Raw genomic sequence first — 15,665 nt, 5'->3', positions numbered from 1 at the left:
TATGGTTAGAACGTGCACCTCCATTGTATTAAACGTCTCAACTGATTGGGTGAAACGAAAACCTTGTCCTATCAGAGTCACCGAAGGGCGGGACTTCCGCCTGCTGCCAGAAAGGAGGATGGTTTGTGAGCTTGGAGGGAATTTCAACCAAAATAATCGTGCTGCTCATCGGAAACTAAGATTAGATGGATAAACAACTAAAAGTTTGAAAACAACAACGTTACATCTCTTTAATTATTTAAGGGAAGAAAATAAGGATAATGCACGTTCGCTGTTGGCTCACTGTATATAAAAACGTAGTTTTAGCTATGTGTGTGCAGGAGGCTCTGCAGTCTGTCTTCAGTCGTTATTGTTTTAGCTAGCTAGCCTTAGGTTAGAAGTTTTACAGCTTCCTGCACAGGTCTTAGCTATGTGCTAAATCGGAGAATGCTATTACTCGACCACGTATCATTCATAAACGGATAATATTGGTCATGGATTATAAAAAGACGAGGCTCGATAGTCAACTGTGTAAAGCTGTGAACGACGGAGAACCGAGGTGATGCTCAGCCCCCTCTTTGTTTTGTCACGACATGCCTTTTGTTGATAAGATGTGACAGCTCTGACTTGATACACGTCTGTACGTAACGTTAGCCAGCCATATTGCACGATCTTAACGTAACACAAGTTATTTTCTCGATGCAATAGGAACGTTACAAGCAAATTGAATACCGTTATGTACGATGAATAACGTTACATTTGTTTTCCCAATTGTTGCTTAATTTTAATAACTACCTTTGTAAATGTTTGGTATCTATGAAGTCCTCAAAACCAGCTTTTACTGACACGTGTTTATTAAAAAAATATCCATGTGCATTAGGGGTCTGCTTGTTACCACGGGTTTCTTTAAACAGTGTAGTTCGTGTTTGATAACTGAATTGTTCCCATAATCTTTGCCATGTAACATGACTGAAGAGTTTTACTGATGCCCCAGCGAGCTAAGTGAGGTCTTAGTTAAAGACAGAGGTTATCCCATGTTGTAGCCATAGATAATGCTCCCTAAGGCAAAATAATATGTAGGCCTGATTTTGCTTCCTCTTCACTAACACTACAGCCTTACTTGTTATTTATCTACATCATCTACAAGTTAAAGATACTCGTGGATCTTGACACAGCCTAGCTACAGTGTAGTATTTTTAAGGTATATAAAACGTCTGATAATAATATTGTTACACTAACTATCAATTTGGTTATGTCAATTTATTGTAGGGGTGGGTTTCCCCAGACGCCTCTAAATATATTATCATTACAATACTTATGTCACGATGCAATACTATTGCGATTTTAAACACATTGCAATGTTCTGTGTTATATAGGAAGGAAGTTTTTCCTCGCCACTGTCGCACTGTTGCTTGGTCTGGAGGAGACTACTAGAACTGTTGGGTCCTTGTAAATTCTGGAGTGTGGTCTATCTGTATAGTGTCTTGAGATAATTCTTGTTATTATGAATTGATACTATAAATAAAATTGAATTGAATTGAATTATATTGCAATTTATTGCCTTTATTCCAACTTTTATTTTTTCCCAATTTCAAATTATGTCCCCAAAAGGAAACTTTGTCAACATCTGTTTTATCTAAAAAGAGGCATTCCTCAGTTTGTTCATCTCACTTCAACTGTATTGCTGCAAAATGGCATTGTCAAGCAGGCAAACTGACCAACACATATATAATAAAGCCTGTGTATCAATACAGTATTGCTACGGAAAATTTCGCGAAATTATGCTGCATCAGGTTTTTTTTTCCCACCCCTAATATTTTGACAGCAAAAGGTAATCACTGTGTTGAGACTTAATTGTTTCTGCTTTTTTTATCCGTCCTTTATTCAGACTGCAACATTTAGCAGAACATAATACCAATATTTTCAATAAAGTAAAACTGTATCCTATAATACAATACATGTCAGATTGTAACATATCTCTCTTCTTTGGCAGATATGTGCAGCTGCTTCTTTCACAAGGTGCATGTCCTGATGTGGTGGGTAGTAATGGAGTGGCTGCAATACACTTGGCTGCTGGCAAGGAGACTGAGAAGAACACACGCTGCTTGAAAATGTTACTGCAATACGGAGCAGACCCCAATATCAGGTATGGTTTAAAACACTGTAAAGGGAAATGTCCCTTTTTAAATAATTTTCCTCTTAACGTTTTCCATCTGGAGAACTCAGAACTCATTTGTTTGAAATAGCTTATTTATTTTAAAGTTACAGTCACATTTCTTGTGATTGATTTGCCAATGCAACACCTGTATGTGTATATGAAGGTTGTATAGATTTTGGAACAATCTTCCACATAAGGTCTGCAGTGATGTTCTGTCATCTCCAGTATCCTCTGTCATTTAGAAATATGTTAAAATATAGATCCAAGACACTAATTCTTTGAGCATAATGATAATGTAATGTTTAGTAAAGTTGTCTTTTCTTGTGTTTTTCCCAGGTCATCGGATGGCCTGACTCCTATCCACGTTGCTGCACTGTGGGGATGTTATCAAAATCTAAATCTGCTCTTGTTAAATGGAGGGAATCCAAATGCTAAAGATGTTGTAAGAATAGTTTTTAGTGTTATTCATATTTTCCATATGTGCTGCAAGTGTTGACACACCCAATCTGTAACAAGATATGTACTAATGTGTGCTGTAAATGTTTAGCTTAGTTTGGTTTACACCTGTTAACTCCTTTATTTAATGTAGGAGGGGAATACACCAGGGCAGCTTGCAGAGCAACAGGAGAATCGCAAATGTGCCCAGCTCCTTCAGAAGTACCATTCCAGCTCAGTGGACACAGAGGAGGACGACTTACCTCAATTCCAGTACTGTAAGAAAGTCTCTTTGAAGCTTTGGTTTTTGGAAAACACTTTGTCTGAAAAATAGCACTTGAATGCACATTCATTTATCCAACTTGTGTTCTTTCATAACTGGACAACTTGTAGAAAATGATACTTTGATACGTACTGTTAAAAATAGCATGAGAATACAGTATATTACAGCAATATTCATTCAGCCAACATTGTGCATGGCTGAATGCACATTGTCATATTATGATAATGCCACAATTATTACATTATTCACACATCGGGCTGATTAGCCGTTATTGCGTCATCAGTCTCCACTTAGGCTGTGCCAACATTTCCATCAACCATCTAAAACAACACATTGTAATCAGTTTCAGCATTGACATTTTGGCAAGTAAAATATTTGGTAAATGCAATCACAAATGATGACGCAAATTGTTACATTATCACATTTTGTCGAAAAATCTTTAATCTGTGTTGTTCAGGTCAACAAAAGGTTTCTGTGAGTAACTCTTGCAAACAAATCCTTTGCACCATGCACAGTTCTCTTTCGTTTTGGTGCAAATGCATTCGCCCACCTGGCACTGCATGTGAGTGAAAATTGGCATGCAAATTTGTGTCTATATCCCATTTATTGTCTCAATCTTCTTATACAGCCATTATGCAAATGCATAATTTTGGCTTGCGCTGGAGAGTACCGATGTTAGTCGGTACTACTCCTGGTGCAACTTCATGAAAAAGAACCACCAAAACCTATTGTTCTTTCATTATGACTAAATCGGCATGTGCAGAATAAGAAACAGTAACCTGGTAGTGTTTTTGAATGACCGTGCTTCCCTCCCTTATGTCCCCCTGAGACGAGAGATAGCTGTATTGTGTGTCTGGAATAAAACCTTTGATGATGCAAAATCGTCATCTTTTGCATCATCTGAGGCACTTTTAGCTAGAGGCTAGAGACTACAGCCAAAAAAACAGGAACAAATAAATAATCAAATGAAAAAGCCTCTGATGACGCAAATTGACGATTTTGCGTCATCAGAGGTTTTATTCCAGACACACAATACAGCTATCTCTCGTCTCAGGGGGACATGAGGGAGGGAATCACAGTCATTCGAAAATACTACCAGGTTTCTACTGATACAAAACTTAATGCTAATTGTTGAAGTATCCCTTTAATCTGAAAAATACCACTTGCATGCAAAGTTAATTTCAGCCAGTCTTTAACATTGTGCATGGCTGCAGGCAGATTGCCATATCATATTAATACTACAGTTATTACAGTGATCACACGCCACTCTCAAATGATAACTTCATTAAATCCCTTTTAAAATAAAAAAAAATACAATTCTGACTCTGCCAGTATTAAGCTTGGATAATGTTTCTTAAAAATGTAAGGAGCCAGTGTAAAACAATACGTTGTCAATACCCCTCAGCAGTGTCTAATTTACTCCAAAAACTGTCAGTATCATTACTGTTGGGCAGTGTGCAAAGATAAGTTGCAGTAAAAAAAAAAAAAAAATATATTCTTTTTTTTTTTTTTTTTTTATAGTAAATGTGTATTTTTCCCCCTTTTTTTCTCCACAGCTGTGTATTCAGACCAAACAGACACCTCCAGCTATCCTGTATCAGACTATAGCTTCAGTTCCCACTCTTCTATCATAAGTGACTTTGGTGAAGCCCCATTGAGCAGCACAAGGCGCTCATCATTTTTCAACCTGTCTGACGTTAATGGAAGGCCAAATTGCAGAGGAAAATCATATACCAGACTTTCTGGTATGGACACTAAGATGCATCACAGCCAGGACTGGAACAATGTCCCCTCACATTGGTCATCTGAAGGTCCCTCCATATTATCAAGCACTCGCATGTCTGCAGTGGGACCTGCAGCGGCAATGCCAACTCTTAAGGAAGAGGATTTATTTACTGACGATGGTGTGTTCACATCAAAAGCAAATGAACATGTTGCTACAACTGATGGCAGAATCTCCCCCTCCAGAAGAGACAGTCTTCCAGCATTTCCTTTCAGGCGAGTGAGTCGTAAGAGTGTGAGTTTCAGAGATGTAGATGAATATTTCCCCGTTTTTAGTCCTGAATCTCCCAAACAAGACAGAACGGGTGTTGATGGCAGCCAGTGCACCAGCGACTTACATTTTGACCTGTCAGAGTACCCTGACTTCCTGGATTCGAAACGCATGGCAACGGTTTTACACATGCAGGGCATTGACGTCACATCACCGGATCACGTTTATGTTTTTTGCAGGGAGAGCAGTGAGAGCACAGAGGAGGAGTTGGAGAAAACAGTCATCAGTCACTGTGCTTTGGAAGAGAGTGATGATGAGCAGGAGGGTCAACATGTGAAAGGGGCTCAAGGGAATATACCAGAACAGCCAGCCTGTTTCCATGTTGGCAGCAGCAGCAGTGGGACTGGTAGTAGTCATTATAGTAGCTGTGACAGCGATCCTTACACCAGTGCTCTGGATACTTCTATACACCCCAGACACCTTTTACCCCCTAACGTAAAGGGGGTTTGTCTTGGGGCTGAATCTGACAAAATTATTCAGATTTCTTCAGACTCTGATTCTAAATTGACAAGGCAATATTGGAATCTTCCACCTGTTCAAACAGAAACTAAAGAGCATGTAACATGTGTTCATGATAAACTGGAACTGGCTGAAGTAAAACACCCAAACAATGATTTGCTTGAGGCTTGTAGTGGTCCTGTTGTGGACACTTCAAGTGAATGTGGTGTTGACCAGCGAGTGGCAGACGCCCCATTGAATGATGCAGCTGAGGCATTACATGAAAACGTCCACCTTACATTCACACCAAGTCCTTTTGTAACAGGCAGGACTCGCTCAAGGTTGAGTCGCTGCTCACTGAGAACAAGCAGGACCCCAGAGAGCCCTCTCTTCATGTCTTCTCTCTTTGAAGACACCCTCCCCACACCAGTTCGAACACGCCGCCAGACGCCCAGATCTCAGAGCAGTGAGGACTTTTACAGTTCACCACATGCATCTTGTTATACACCATCCTATTCAGGGAACAGCCAAGGAGGAGACTCATTGCCTGCTGATTGCCAGGCCACACAGTCCAGCACCCTCAGAGCTGGTTCAAGTGTCAGCAATACCCAAGCTGACACTCTCATCCTCTCCAAGAGTGTAACTGATTCTGAATCACAGACTTTGTCCGACACAGTCATACTGGAGGAAAACCAAGACTCTTCAATGGATTCTTATGAAAGAAACCTTGCAGAGATTATACTGGCCTTGCAAGGCAATGATCTTGCCGAAAGCAGGAATTTTCTGACTGATGATCTGACAAGTACAGACGAGGCAACAACAAAGAGAAACTTAAATGTTGCTCCTGGTAAAAACAAATTGGATAGCCCAAAAAACGAAGATAGCCTAAAAAATGAAGATGCCTGGATCACCAAGGACTGTAGCTCGGACTCTGTCTCATCTTCATCCAGCTCCTCCTATTTTTCCCCAAGAAGGTCCAGTAAAGACTCGGACCTTCCTTGCACTCCTGGCACTGGATGCACACCCAGGTACAGCATGAGCCGACTGTCAAACGGCCGTAGGCCACAGCACCTAGCTAACTTGTCTTACACCCCTGAAGGGCGTCCACTTATTCAGGAGCTGGATGAACCAGTGGAGTACCTCTACACTGATTCGGAACAGGGCCACAAGCTGATTGAGACCCATGTTCCGCCTACAGCGAACACCTCACTCAGCTGCAGCATGAGTACAAGCAGCAATGACGAGACCGTCCTTTATGACTGGCGCTCCATGCAGACTGACATGGTGAACGAAGGAAAGGAGAACCAGAAACCCCAGATGATGCCACAGAAAGAGGAAAAGGAGGAGGACCTGCTGTTGCCGGAGACCAAAGGAATAACTGACAAGGAGCTGAGATTGAGGCTAGTAGAGCTGGGGGAGAGCCCGGGCCCTATCAGCTGCCGTACCAGGCCCACCTACATGCGAAGATTACACCGCCTGATGCAGGAGTCAAATTCCCAATCACCACATCCCACGAAGCAGTTGGACCCGCCTCAAACAGGTCAGGCTGGTACTCTTTATTTAAAGTTCCCCGATTACTACTTACCTAACTTGAGCTAAGATTAGGTAATGATAATGGTTAAATGGTTGTTTCTTCTGTGAAGTAGTGAAACAGTTGTCCGTAAAATTACTCTTCTAACTAAGCATGAAAATGGAAAATTTAAATCATTATTTGTATTGAAGCTCACCACGACTGTTGTGGGTGGATTAGATTAGAAGCAGTTAAGAAATGAGGCATATTAATAGTATACACTTATTCTCATTTAGCGCATCAACCCAGTTACTGACACAGCAAGTCTTGTGTTGTCATTTTATATCTGTAGATTTAGGTTATAGTCCAGAGTTGTGCCGGGCCCTGCAGACCTTCAAGTTGCCCCACTGCCAAGCAGACGAGCAGGCTTTGTGCCAACAGTTTGACCAACCAGATCAAAACAGAAAGTGGAGGGAGGGCATCATCAAGTCAAGCTTCAACTACCTGCTGCTCGACCCAAGGTCTGCTGTCTTTTGAATTGTCCTTTTAGTTGCTTTCTTCGGGGCAGTGTTGAAAGCTCTCTGAATAAAGATGAAACACACTGCACACATGTGTCTATTGTGACGGGATGATGCCATTATTATTTCACATGAAAATCATTTTTACAATCCACTGCTTGTATACAGAACAGGTGGCTATTAGGCATGGGCCAGTATGAGATTCTGACAGTATGATAACCTTCAGAAAATTTATCATGGTTTCCCGGTATTACAGTATTGCAATTATAGCTATAAACGTATAATTATTTTAAATGTCTGGGTAAAGAAAAAAAACAACAACTTATTTTCCATTAAACACTATGTATTTTATTATGAAACAGAGGGATTTCTGAACTGCACTTTCTGTCCTTGAGGACTCATTAAAACAGCTCATAACTTAGGAGCGGTATAATTTTAGTGATTTTGAAACTTGAAACCAGTAACTGGCCCATGTCTAGTGGCTATGCTTTGAATGAAAACCAGCCATTTCATTTGTCATTTTGGGATTAACTTTAGGAGTTCATACATCGATTTTTTTTTAAATCTCATAATCAGAGAAAGCAGCTAGGTTGTCACTGAATGAAAAAATCTGCATTAGTGTCTCAGTAGGGAGAGCGGTGTTAACTTATCTCCATATGTGTGTTTGTATTTATTAGGCTCCATAATTATAATAGAAGGCAAACAGAGCTAAAACTACACAAACAAAACAAGATAATTGGCTGATTTTATAGATGATTGGACACATGGACAACTCTGTAAAATCAATAGTAATTACTATTCAATTCAACTATTCAATTTAGCAATGTATCTTTAGGACTGTTGTTCAGTCTTAACAACCACGTCTCTGAAATACAGATAAACACTTTCACCCTTAAAGTACAAATTTAACTTTCTTTTCTTCTCTGCCAGAGTGACGAAAAACCTCCCATTCCGCAGTCACACCATGACTCCACAGGAATGTTTCCAGACATTTATCCACGCTATATTTTATGTGGGCAAAGGAAAACGCTCCCGTCCATACAGCCACCTGTACGAAGCTTTAGAGTACTTCAAAGGGGACAAGACTTCCAAGGTAAGCCAGCACACACTGATCAGTCTTGAGATGTAAGACACTAAATATAACGCTGTCCCTTTCTTCTCTGTGTGACAGAAATTGTGCCCCAAAGTGCAGCATATTCTGCAGGTGTGGACCGCCAAGCAGGGCGTCATCTCTCTGCATTGTTTCCAGAATGTCATTCCAGTGGAGGCTTACACAAGAGAGGCCTGCATGGTGGAGGCCATCGGTGAGTACAGGCAGGGCTGAAACTCATTGCCAGTTAGCTCTGTTGAGTAAATAAAACTGTGATGTAACTTACTGTAACACACCGCCATAGCTATTTTATGAGAATTATTGGTCACATATTAAATACAGTATATAATGTGATAGTTAGAAGTAGAAGGACTTAATGATCGCTGGCTAGAAACGCTGTAGTTAAAGACTTAATTTTAATTTAATTTAGACTTATTTAAAACTGTAATTTATTGAATCAGTTTAGGGAGTTAGATGCAGTATAGAGATGTGGTTGAGAGCAACCCAAGGGACTTCTGAAGGAGAAAAATGGAGTCATTAACCAAATTGTATTGGTTAAATCCATGTGACAAGAATATGCGTACCCATTTTGAGTTTTATTGATGTCTTGTGTTATTGATATTTTGCCCCATCATCAGGGAAAGTTGCCAGGTTTGTTGCATGCAGTTACCTTAAATCAAATTGAAAACTGACAAATCAAGCCACAGCTTATCATACAGCTATTTGATCAACGTTTTTTTGTTCCAACTGTTGCTTATAATCTTACTTTTCACTATTTTTTTTATAAAAAATTTGAAATCTTACATGTAATCTCCCTAAAGCCCTTGACACGGACTGCAGTTTTTTGTATAATTTTTCCAGAGGGAAATCCGTAAAGGAACACAAAAAAACGAAACTCTAAACCAAACAAACTCCGAGAACATTGATCATACACCAGTCTAGCATGTTGATAACATTCTTAATTCTCCAATTGTCCCAGGGTTGAAGATGCTCACCAATCAAAAGCGAGGGGATTTTTATGGCGTGGTGTCCAACTGGCAGGCGAAGAAGAAGCGGGACCTCGGCGTCCATTTGCTCTACCGGGCCATGCAGATCTTCCTGGCCGAAGGTGAGAGGCAGCTCAGACCAGCAGACATCAGACAGTAGTGCATCCCACTGGTGGGGGTATGAACAGCAACAAATGAACAGCAGGGGTATACCACTGTTAGGGATTAGGAAGGTAAAGATTCAATTATTTGTAATTTAACCAAATTGACAAACAATCAAAACGGGTAACCGCCATGGAATCAGGGACCAATAACTGAACTTTGAAACCACTGCTTCTGGGTACAAGAAGAAATGCTAAGAATATGAACATGATATGAAAATCACAACTTTTTGACTGCAGGTCTGTTAGGATGCATGACAGCTATTTTCCAAAAACATTCTTTCCAGTAGGACACTTTGCTTCCCAACTGTTGTAGTAGTAATGAATTTTTCAAATGATCCACAACCTATTCAAATGCCTTTCATTATAATCAAATTGCAAATAAACAAGTCAATGCATAATTTCTTAAAAAACAATCTTTGGAAAAAAAAGTGGGGAGGGAAAGGAAGACTGGTATTTAATTATGTAATTTTTGTAGTCTTAACAAAAGATTTGATGGTAATTTTAGCAGACGCACTGGTACCGAGCATGATAGGTCTTCTCATGGATAAATCAACAATAAAGTGTATAGTTTTAGAATCTCAATGTGTAAAATGTGATATATTTTGTTTACATGGCTGGATTTCCGTTTTTTTTCCTATGTCTTTTTTTTGTCAAAAGGAAATGCTTTACATGCGAGCCGATGATGTGATAGCGCCCAATAGTAGCAGACTTTTGTGCATACATTTCTTTCAAGCGTCAGTGGACTAAGACAAGTAAACTGGATGCTTAAGTATTGCCAGTCGTACATCAGCACTTGTGTTGTTAAAATAGAAGCACTAGTTTATATATGTTAACATTAGGGCTGTGACCGTAACCGCTAAACCGGTGGTGACATTTGTAGATTGTTTGCCTGTAGACTGTCTGTAGTCTGTAGACTAGTGGAATTTCTAAAGTCTTTGAAATAACTTTATAACCTTGCCAGCTTTATGTAAATCAACAACTCTTTGAAAGCTTCAGGTTCACATACTTTTTATTTGCCACTGTATTAAATATTGATTTTTTTTTTTTTTTTTACATTCCTATCCCCAGGTTGAAAAAAATCAAAGCGTGTGATCATATCACCTATCTGTACCATTTTCTTTTAATTATTTAGTTGCGATTTAATAACAAACCATTAATAAGCATTAATAGTACAGCGATGAGGTGTTTAGACACTTTTTAGATTATTTTTTAGCTTTAAAAATAATGCCCATTCGTTGTTGTTCAGGGTTGTGTGTTTGATATGTTTTCCCGATTGTCAAAAATGAATCGGAATGAATTAGTCATGTGTACACGTAATCATTTCTGTATACTGTAATGTTTTCATTATGATCTACTGTCACTGCTGTATTGTAGTGCCCCTGTATTGTGCATTTATGTAAATGTGACAAAAAGCAAAATACAAATAGCATAAACCTGAATTGTGTGACCTTTTGGTTTTTTTCATGTCTTGTTCTTTGGTGTCCCTCTAGTGGACAAAGGAAGTAATAAATGTGCTTTAGTCTAGAGTTCTCTTCATGCAATAACTGGTCTTCTTTTTTTAATGACTTTGACTCTCATTTAATTTTACGAGTTGACTGCATCACAAATGCTTCAACTTTCTTCTGTAAGTTTTAAACATAGACTGTATAAAATTGATTTTAATGCGCTCCTTTGCGCTGCAATGCTCTCGCTTCTCTTCATTGAAGCCTACATGTCTACAGGTTTGTGATGATGCGCAATGTGCTATAGGTGCCAAAACAGAACTATGTTTGGTACTGGCAGTTTGTTTTGTTTTGTCATGGTTCATGTGTGCAATAAACATTACACTTTGTGAGAAAAAAAATCTTGGCAGAGAATCGTGATATCAAAAGCTAAAAAAGTTTTGATTGAGATTTTTCCACGAATCGTGCAGGCCTAATCTTCATCCACTTTGATTAATTAATAATCATGTTTGGTGTTGATACTGCAAACCGTTAATTCACCAAGAGCTGTATTCTGTGTTTAAGTTTAATGCCCCCACTTTGACCAACTAAATTTCATTTTCACAACTTTATTTAAAAACTTGTTTACTATTTTGCAAACAAGAACTTCAGTTGCCTCAATCCTACAAAAAAAAAAACTATTTAGGCTTTAGTGTGCAATACAGCCCTTTGCAAGGATGCAAAGCAATGATGCACATCCTTATTTAGGAACAATGGTCTTCAATTACTGTTATCGTGACTCATTCTGTTTTGTAGATCTGCAGGTTTTTGTTAGTGGTCAGCCAGTGTTTTCTTACAGGCATCATTGTGGTTTACACAATGAATTTCCTTTCGTCTAATGTCAGCCCTGTGGCTTGGTGAGACATTAAATTACTTGACTGAGCAGGTCATATTTTATCTAAATATTTGTTCTCCCATGCCACACATTTTACAATTTGGACTTTTTATTGGAATATTGTGTAATGTAAGAATAAAATAGCAGTATTATTATTAACTACAAATTGTCTCAAATTGTATTTTGCTAAATGTGATCTCAAAATGGCAAGCTGGATAAGCAGCTTCATTAAAACAATTCCATATTATTTATTTTACAATATATATTCCTCATCTTAGATTTTAATTAAAAGTGAAATGCCATTTAACCTTAAATGACAAAATAAATATGAATCATATAATAACATAGCATTCTAGTCTACATTGAGGCCTAATGGAATATAGGTCAACAGGACGCAAGAAAAAAAATAGGATTTGTTTGCATTTTTGTTGATTGCATGTTCATAACAGTTTTGTGGGGTTATCATTGTCAGTTGCAGTTAATGTTCATTTTCTGTGCCATCTGTTCTGACAGCTTTTTGTGGTTGAGGATGTAATAATCCGTGGAACCAAAAGTCATTTCTATAAAAAGTTAGGAACCTTATCATAGGACCACTTGCACTACTGCATTTTAATAATGTACAGTATATTTATATATCGCATTATCCTCTAGTAACTATAAATGTAATGAATTAATATGAATAGCATACAACTAAATTTTATTTAAATTGTTTAAAATGTTTCTTGCTTCAAAATGTGAAGTGAGTGATTGCATTCACCTGATATAAAAAGTAATGATAGATGAAAAATGTTACTAAAGAAAGTAGCTTATTAACAGTCAGTAACAGGGCTTTGACTCTGTTACATCCAACCTCATCACTTTCACAACTCCTCAAACCAAACTAAAGAACTGTTGAACAAAGAAAGCTCATACAACATCATTGAGGACTGAACTGGTGACTTTATTTAATAAAATACAACAAATCAAATAGCATGCAGTATTTGACTAAATATTATGTTCTGCAACTCATGGTTCTTGAATGGTTTGCCAGATAGAAAAACTTGTAAGACATGCATGAAAAGCAAGTTCATATTTTATTCCACCTTCTATAAATAGCTGATGATAAGAAGACATCTACCATTTCAAAGCTGGTTAAGCATCTGTTTTACCAAATATGCTTCATACAAATATTGTCATACTAATATATTTAGATTTACATTGAGTGGTTTAGCTGATCTTATCTTAAAGATCCAGGTGATAAATGTATGACCTTTAATGACATATGTTTTTCTCCAAAAAGGTCACTGACTATTTTGAAATACATCTATTCATATTGCTTTTGTATTTTCCATGTAATATTTACAACAAATAAATCTTTTATAGACCCTAGATGCAATGTAAGCCATATACTCTGTGTATTTTTCTTTAAAGGTCATTTCATTCCAACTATTTTTTGCATCGTTTTTCTTCTTCCCCTTCTTCTGTTGCCAGACTCAGACCCCTACGCCTCAGCAAGCGTGATCGAGATGCAATCTGAACTGCCTGTCAATTCACACTGTGCCTGTTGTTGGTGGGAGGCGAAAGGGGGGGGGGGGGGCACAGGCAGAGAAATAAATAATGCCATCATCAGCATATCGTGACGCTATTCCTTGTGACGTTCGGATGAAATCTGGGACACAGTTGCATTCATCGTTCAGTGAGCTCTTCCACACAGTTAAACCCACCGACAGCAATGAATGTTGATTGTGACCTTTGCTGTGGTTTCAAAGTATTTTTTTTTTGTTTGTAAAGGGATCGATGAAGTGATTTTTCAAGATATCATCGGCCATGCCCGTGTGCATGTGTACATTTTTTCCTTCTTTTGTGAGACACATATGTGACAAAGGCTGGCCACAGGGTACAATCAACGGTCGATGGTTTTTTCAATTTAGCTGAAACTCACCGACAGCGTTGAATGTTCACTGGGGCGAGCACAGACCTGATGGTGACCAGGGTTGACAGTCTGCTTAGAGATGCAGAGGGAACAAGTCTTCTGTGTGAGGGGAGAGGCTTCTAACTCTCCTTTTCTTCTCCTGAATCACTCTTTCATTCCCTGAGCAGGAAGGACACTAAAAAAGTCACCAGTGTTTTTACCGTACTTTGATGATGCTATATTTTCCATCCAGACAGAGCAGATAACTACAGACGTTTAAATGTAGTATATCTTTTCAAATTCACAACACCTGCTGGTAAATATACATACATACATCACGAACACCCTAATTTGGCTTTTTGATCCTCATTCTTTGCACCTGGTGTTGGTCATTCATTTACTGTACCTGAGGATAAGAGGCATATTAAGGAACAAACAAACAGCTAAGATATATACATACATTATGTAAAATGCAATTTATTTCCTCTACCGCAACCCTTGCAAAAGAAAAAAGCAGAACTGGCTTTGCCTCACTTCTTCTTAAATCCTGGCAATGGCATTGAGTGCTTTGTGCACGATTAACTCCCATGACACATGGTCATTATGACACCATTACAATACAGTGTCAGTGTGTGGGAAAACATTTTACTTTACTGCAAGTAGCAGTTAAGAGGAAAGTCATCTTGAAACTCCTGACTCATAGCGGTTTTTAATAAACACAGCACCTGGTTGGAGGCTACAACTAGTCGCCACATGCTGTATTAAAGCACAGCGGTGCTGGCTATAGATAGGCACCAGGATGCCTTGAGAGCTTCGTGCAGGGTTGAGGATGAGGAAGACATCGGGTATGAAACTGTCAACTCACCCAGACCAATAGCGTCTGTTGTTTCGCTATGATGTGGCACTAAGGCTAGAGACTTGGGTGTTTTTCTTCCAACACTAATACTAGTAAAGAAACTGTCCGCCATCTTGTATGGTTTTATGACACACTGCTGAATCATTGTCACTCATCATGAGAAAAAAAGTGCAAAAGTTGAGTTTTGTGAGAAGCACAAAAAATCAAACACCACAGAGCTGCTGTATAGCAATTACATACGACTTGACAATTAAACTGTGGCAGTGAGTCAAGATGTGGTCGGATGATAACTATGGTGCTGGGACTCGTTTACAGCATGATAAGGAGTGACTAAGACAATGTGGTGGATATGTCACGTCTTTCCAAAAACTCATTTTACACAGAAAACAGAGTTGAAAATAAAACCATGACTTTGATAGCCTTTATTCTTTGGCAAAACACAATGAGTATTAATATCTGAAGATTTAAAGACATGAATTTCAAAGTCATACTTGAAAGTAAAGAGGGTGGTTCTTCTCTTTTTTTTGTCTTTGGATCACCAGTGCTGCTTCTACTTTGTCATTCCCTGTGTATATTAGTCCTCTGAAAAGCTTGTCATTTGTGAGCAAAACCCCCCAAAAATAATCATAACTCAAAATACCTCAATCAAAATCCAATTTGCTAGCTTTTGACACGTCAGCCAAGCTTGGGCCAAAAAGCACAGTCCTCGCTGCAAGGGACACCGCTAACTCGGCCTCTCTCCACTCTTCCGAACAGTGATTTGAGTGACAATGTTGGAATTGACAGAAGTGGATTAAAAGGAATGTTGCTTTATAAGGTCTTCTCTGGCCGCAGGACGAGAGTGACAATAGGAAGAAAGATTTGGGACACGCATCTAGAGAGAGAAGGGCCCTGAGCTGACAATGTGGCCCTAATCTGAGTGACAAGGTCTGCACATCAGCCCTCAAACCTGCCTTGGTTGGGTGGGGGGATGGGGGGTGGATGATGA

General features: G+C 38.9%; 1 protein-coding gene across 1 annotated transcript; it reads left to right on the top strand.

Annotated features, from left to right (window-relative positions):
• The first annotated feature begins 103 nt into the window (after nt 1-103).
• On the top strand, nt 104-10,999 carry ankle1 (ankyrin repeat and LEM domain containing 1). The gene is made up of 10 exons (XM_032525732.1): nt 104-538; nt 1,973-2,125; nt 2,474-2,579; nt 2,727-2,850; nt 4,412-6,886; nt 7,209-7,377; nt 8,305-8,467; nt 8,546-8,678; nt 9,444-9,660; nt 9,775-10,999. The coding sequence occupies exons 1-9, from the start codon at nt 474-476 to the stop codon at nt 9,608-9,610; spliced, it is 3,555 nt and encodes a 1,184-aa protein (XP_032381623.1). The 5' UTR covers nt 104-473; the 3' UTR covers nt 9,611-9,660; nt 9,775-10,999.
• The last annotated feature ends 4,666 nt before the right edge of the window (nt 11,000-15,665 follow it).

Source organism: Etheostoma spectabile, chromosome 9 (genome assembly GCF_008692095.1).
Source record: "Etheostoma spectabile isolate EspeVRDwgs_2016 chromosome 9, UIUC_Espe_1.0, whole genome shotgun sequence".
NCBI lineage: Eukaryota > Metazoa > Chordata > Actinopteri > Perciformes > Percidae > Etheostoma > Etheostoma spectabile.
This window is presented reverse-complemented; position numbering and strand designations above follow the sequence as displayed.

What these genes read in the sequence shown, in the direction of transcription:
- ankle1 (XM_032525732.1), top strand. Translation starts at nt 474, where the DNA reads ATGGATTATAAAAAGACGAGGCTCGATAGTCAACTGTGTAAAGCTGTG. An exon ending in ATCCAAATGCTAAAGATGTT is followed by an intron (nt 2,580 to 2,726) that starts GTAAGAATAGTT and finishes TATTTAATGTAG; the next exon opens with GAGGGGAATACACCAGGGCA. An exon ending in CTGCATGGTGGAGGCCATCG is followed by an intron (nt 8,679 to 9,443) that starts GTGAGTACAGGC and finishes CAATTGTCCCAG; the next exon opens with GGTTGAAGATGCTCACCAAT.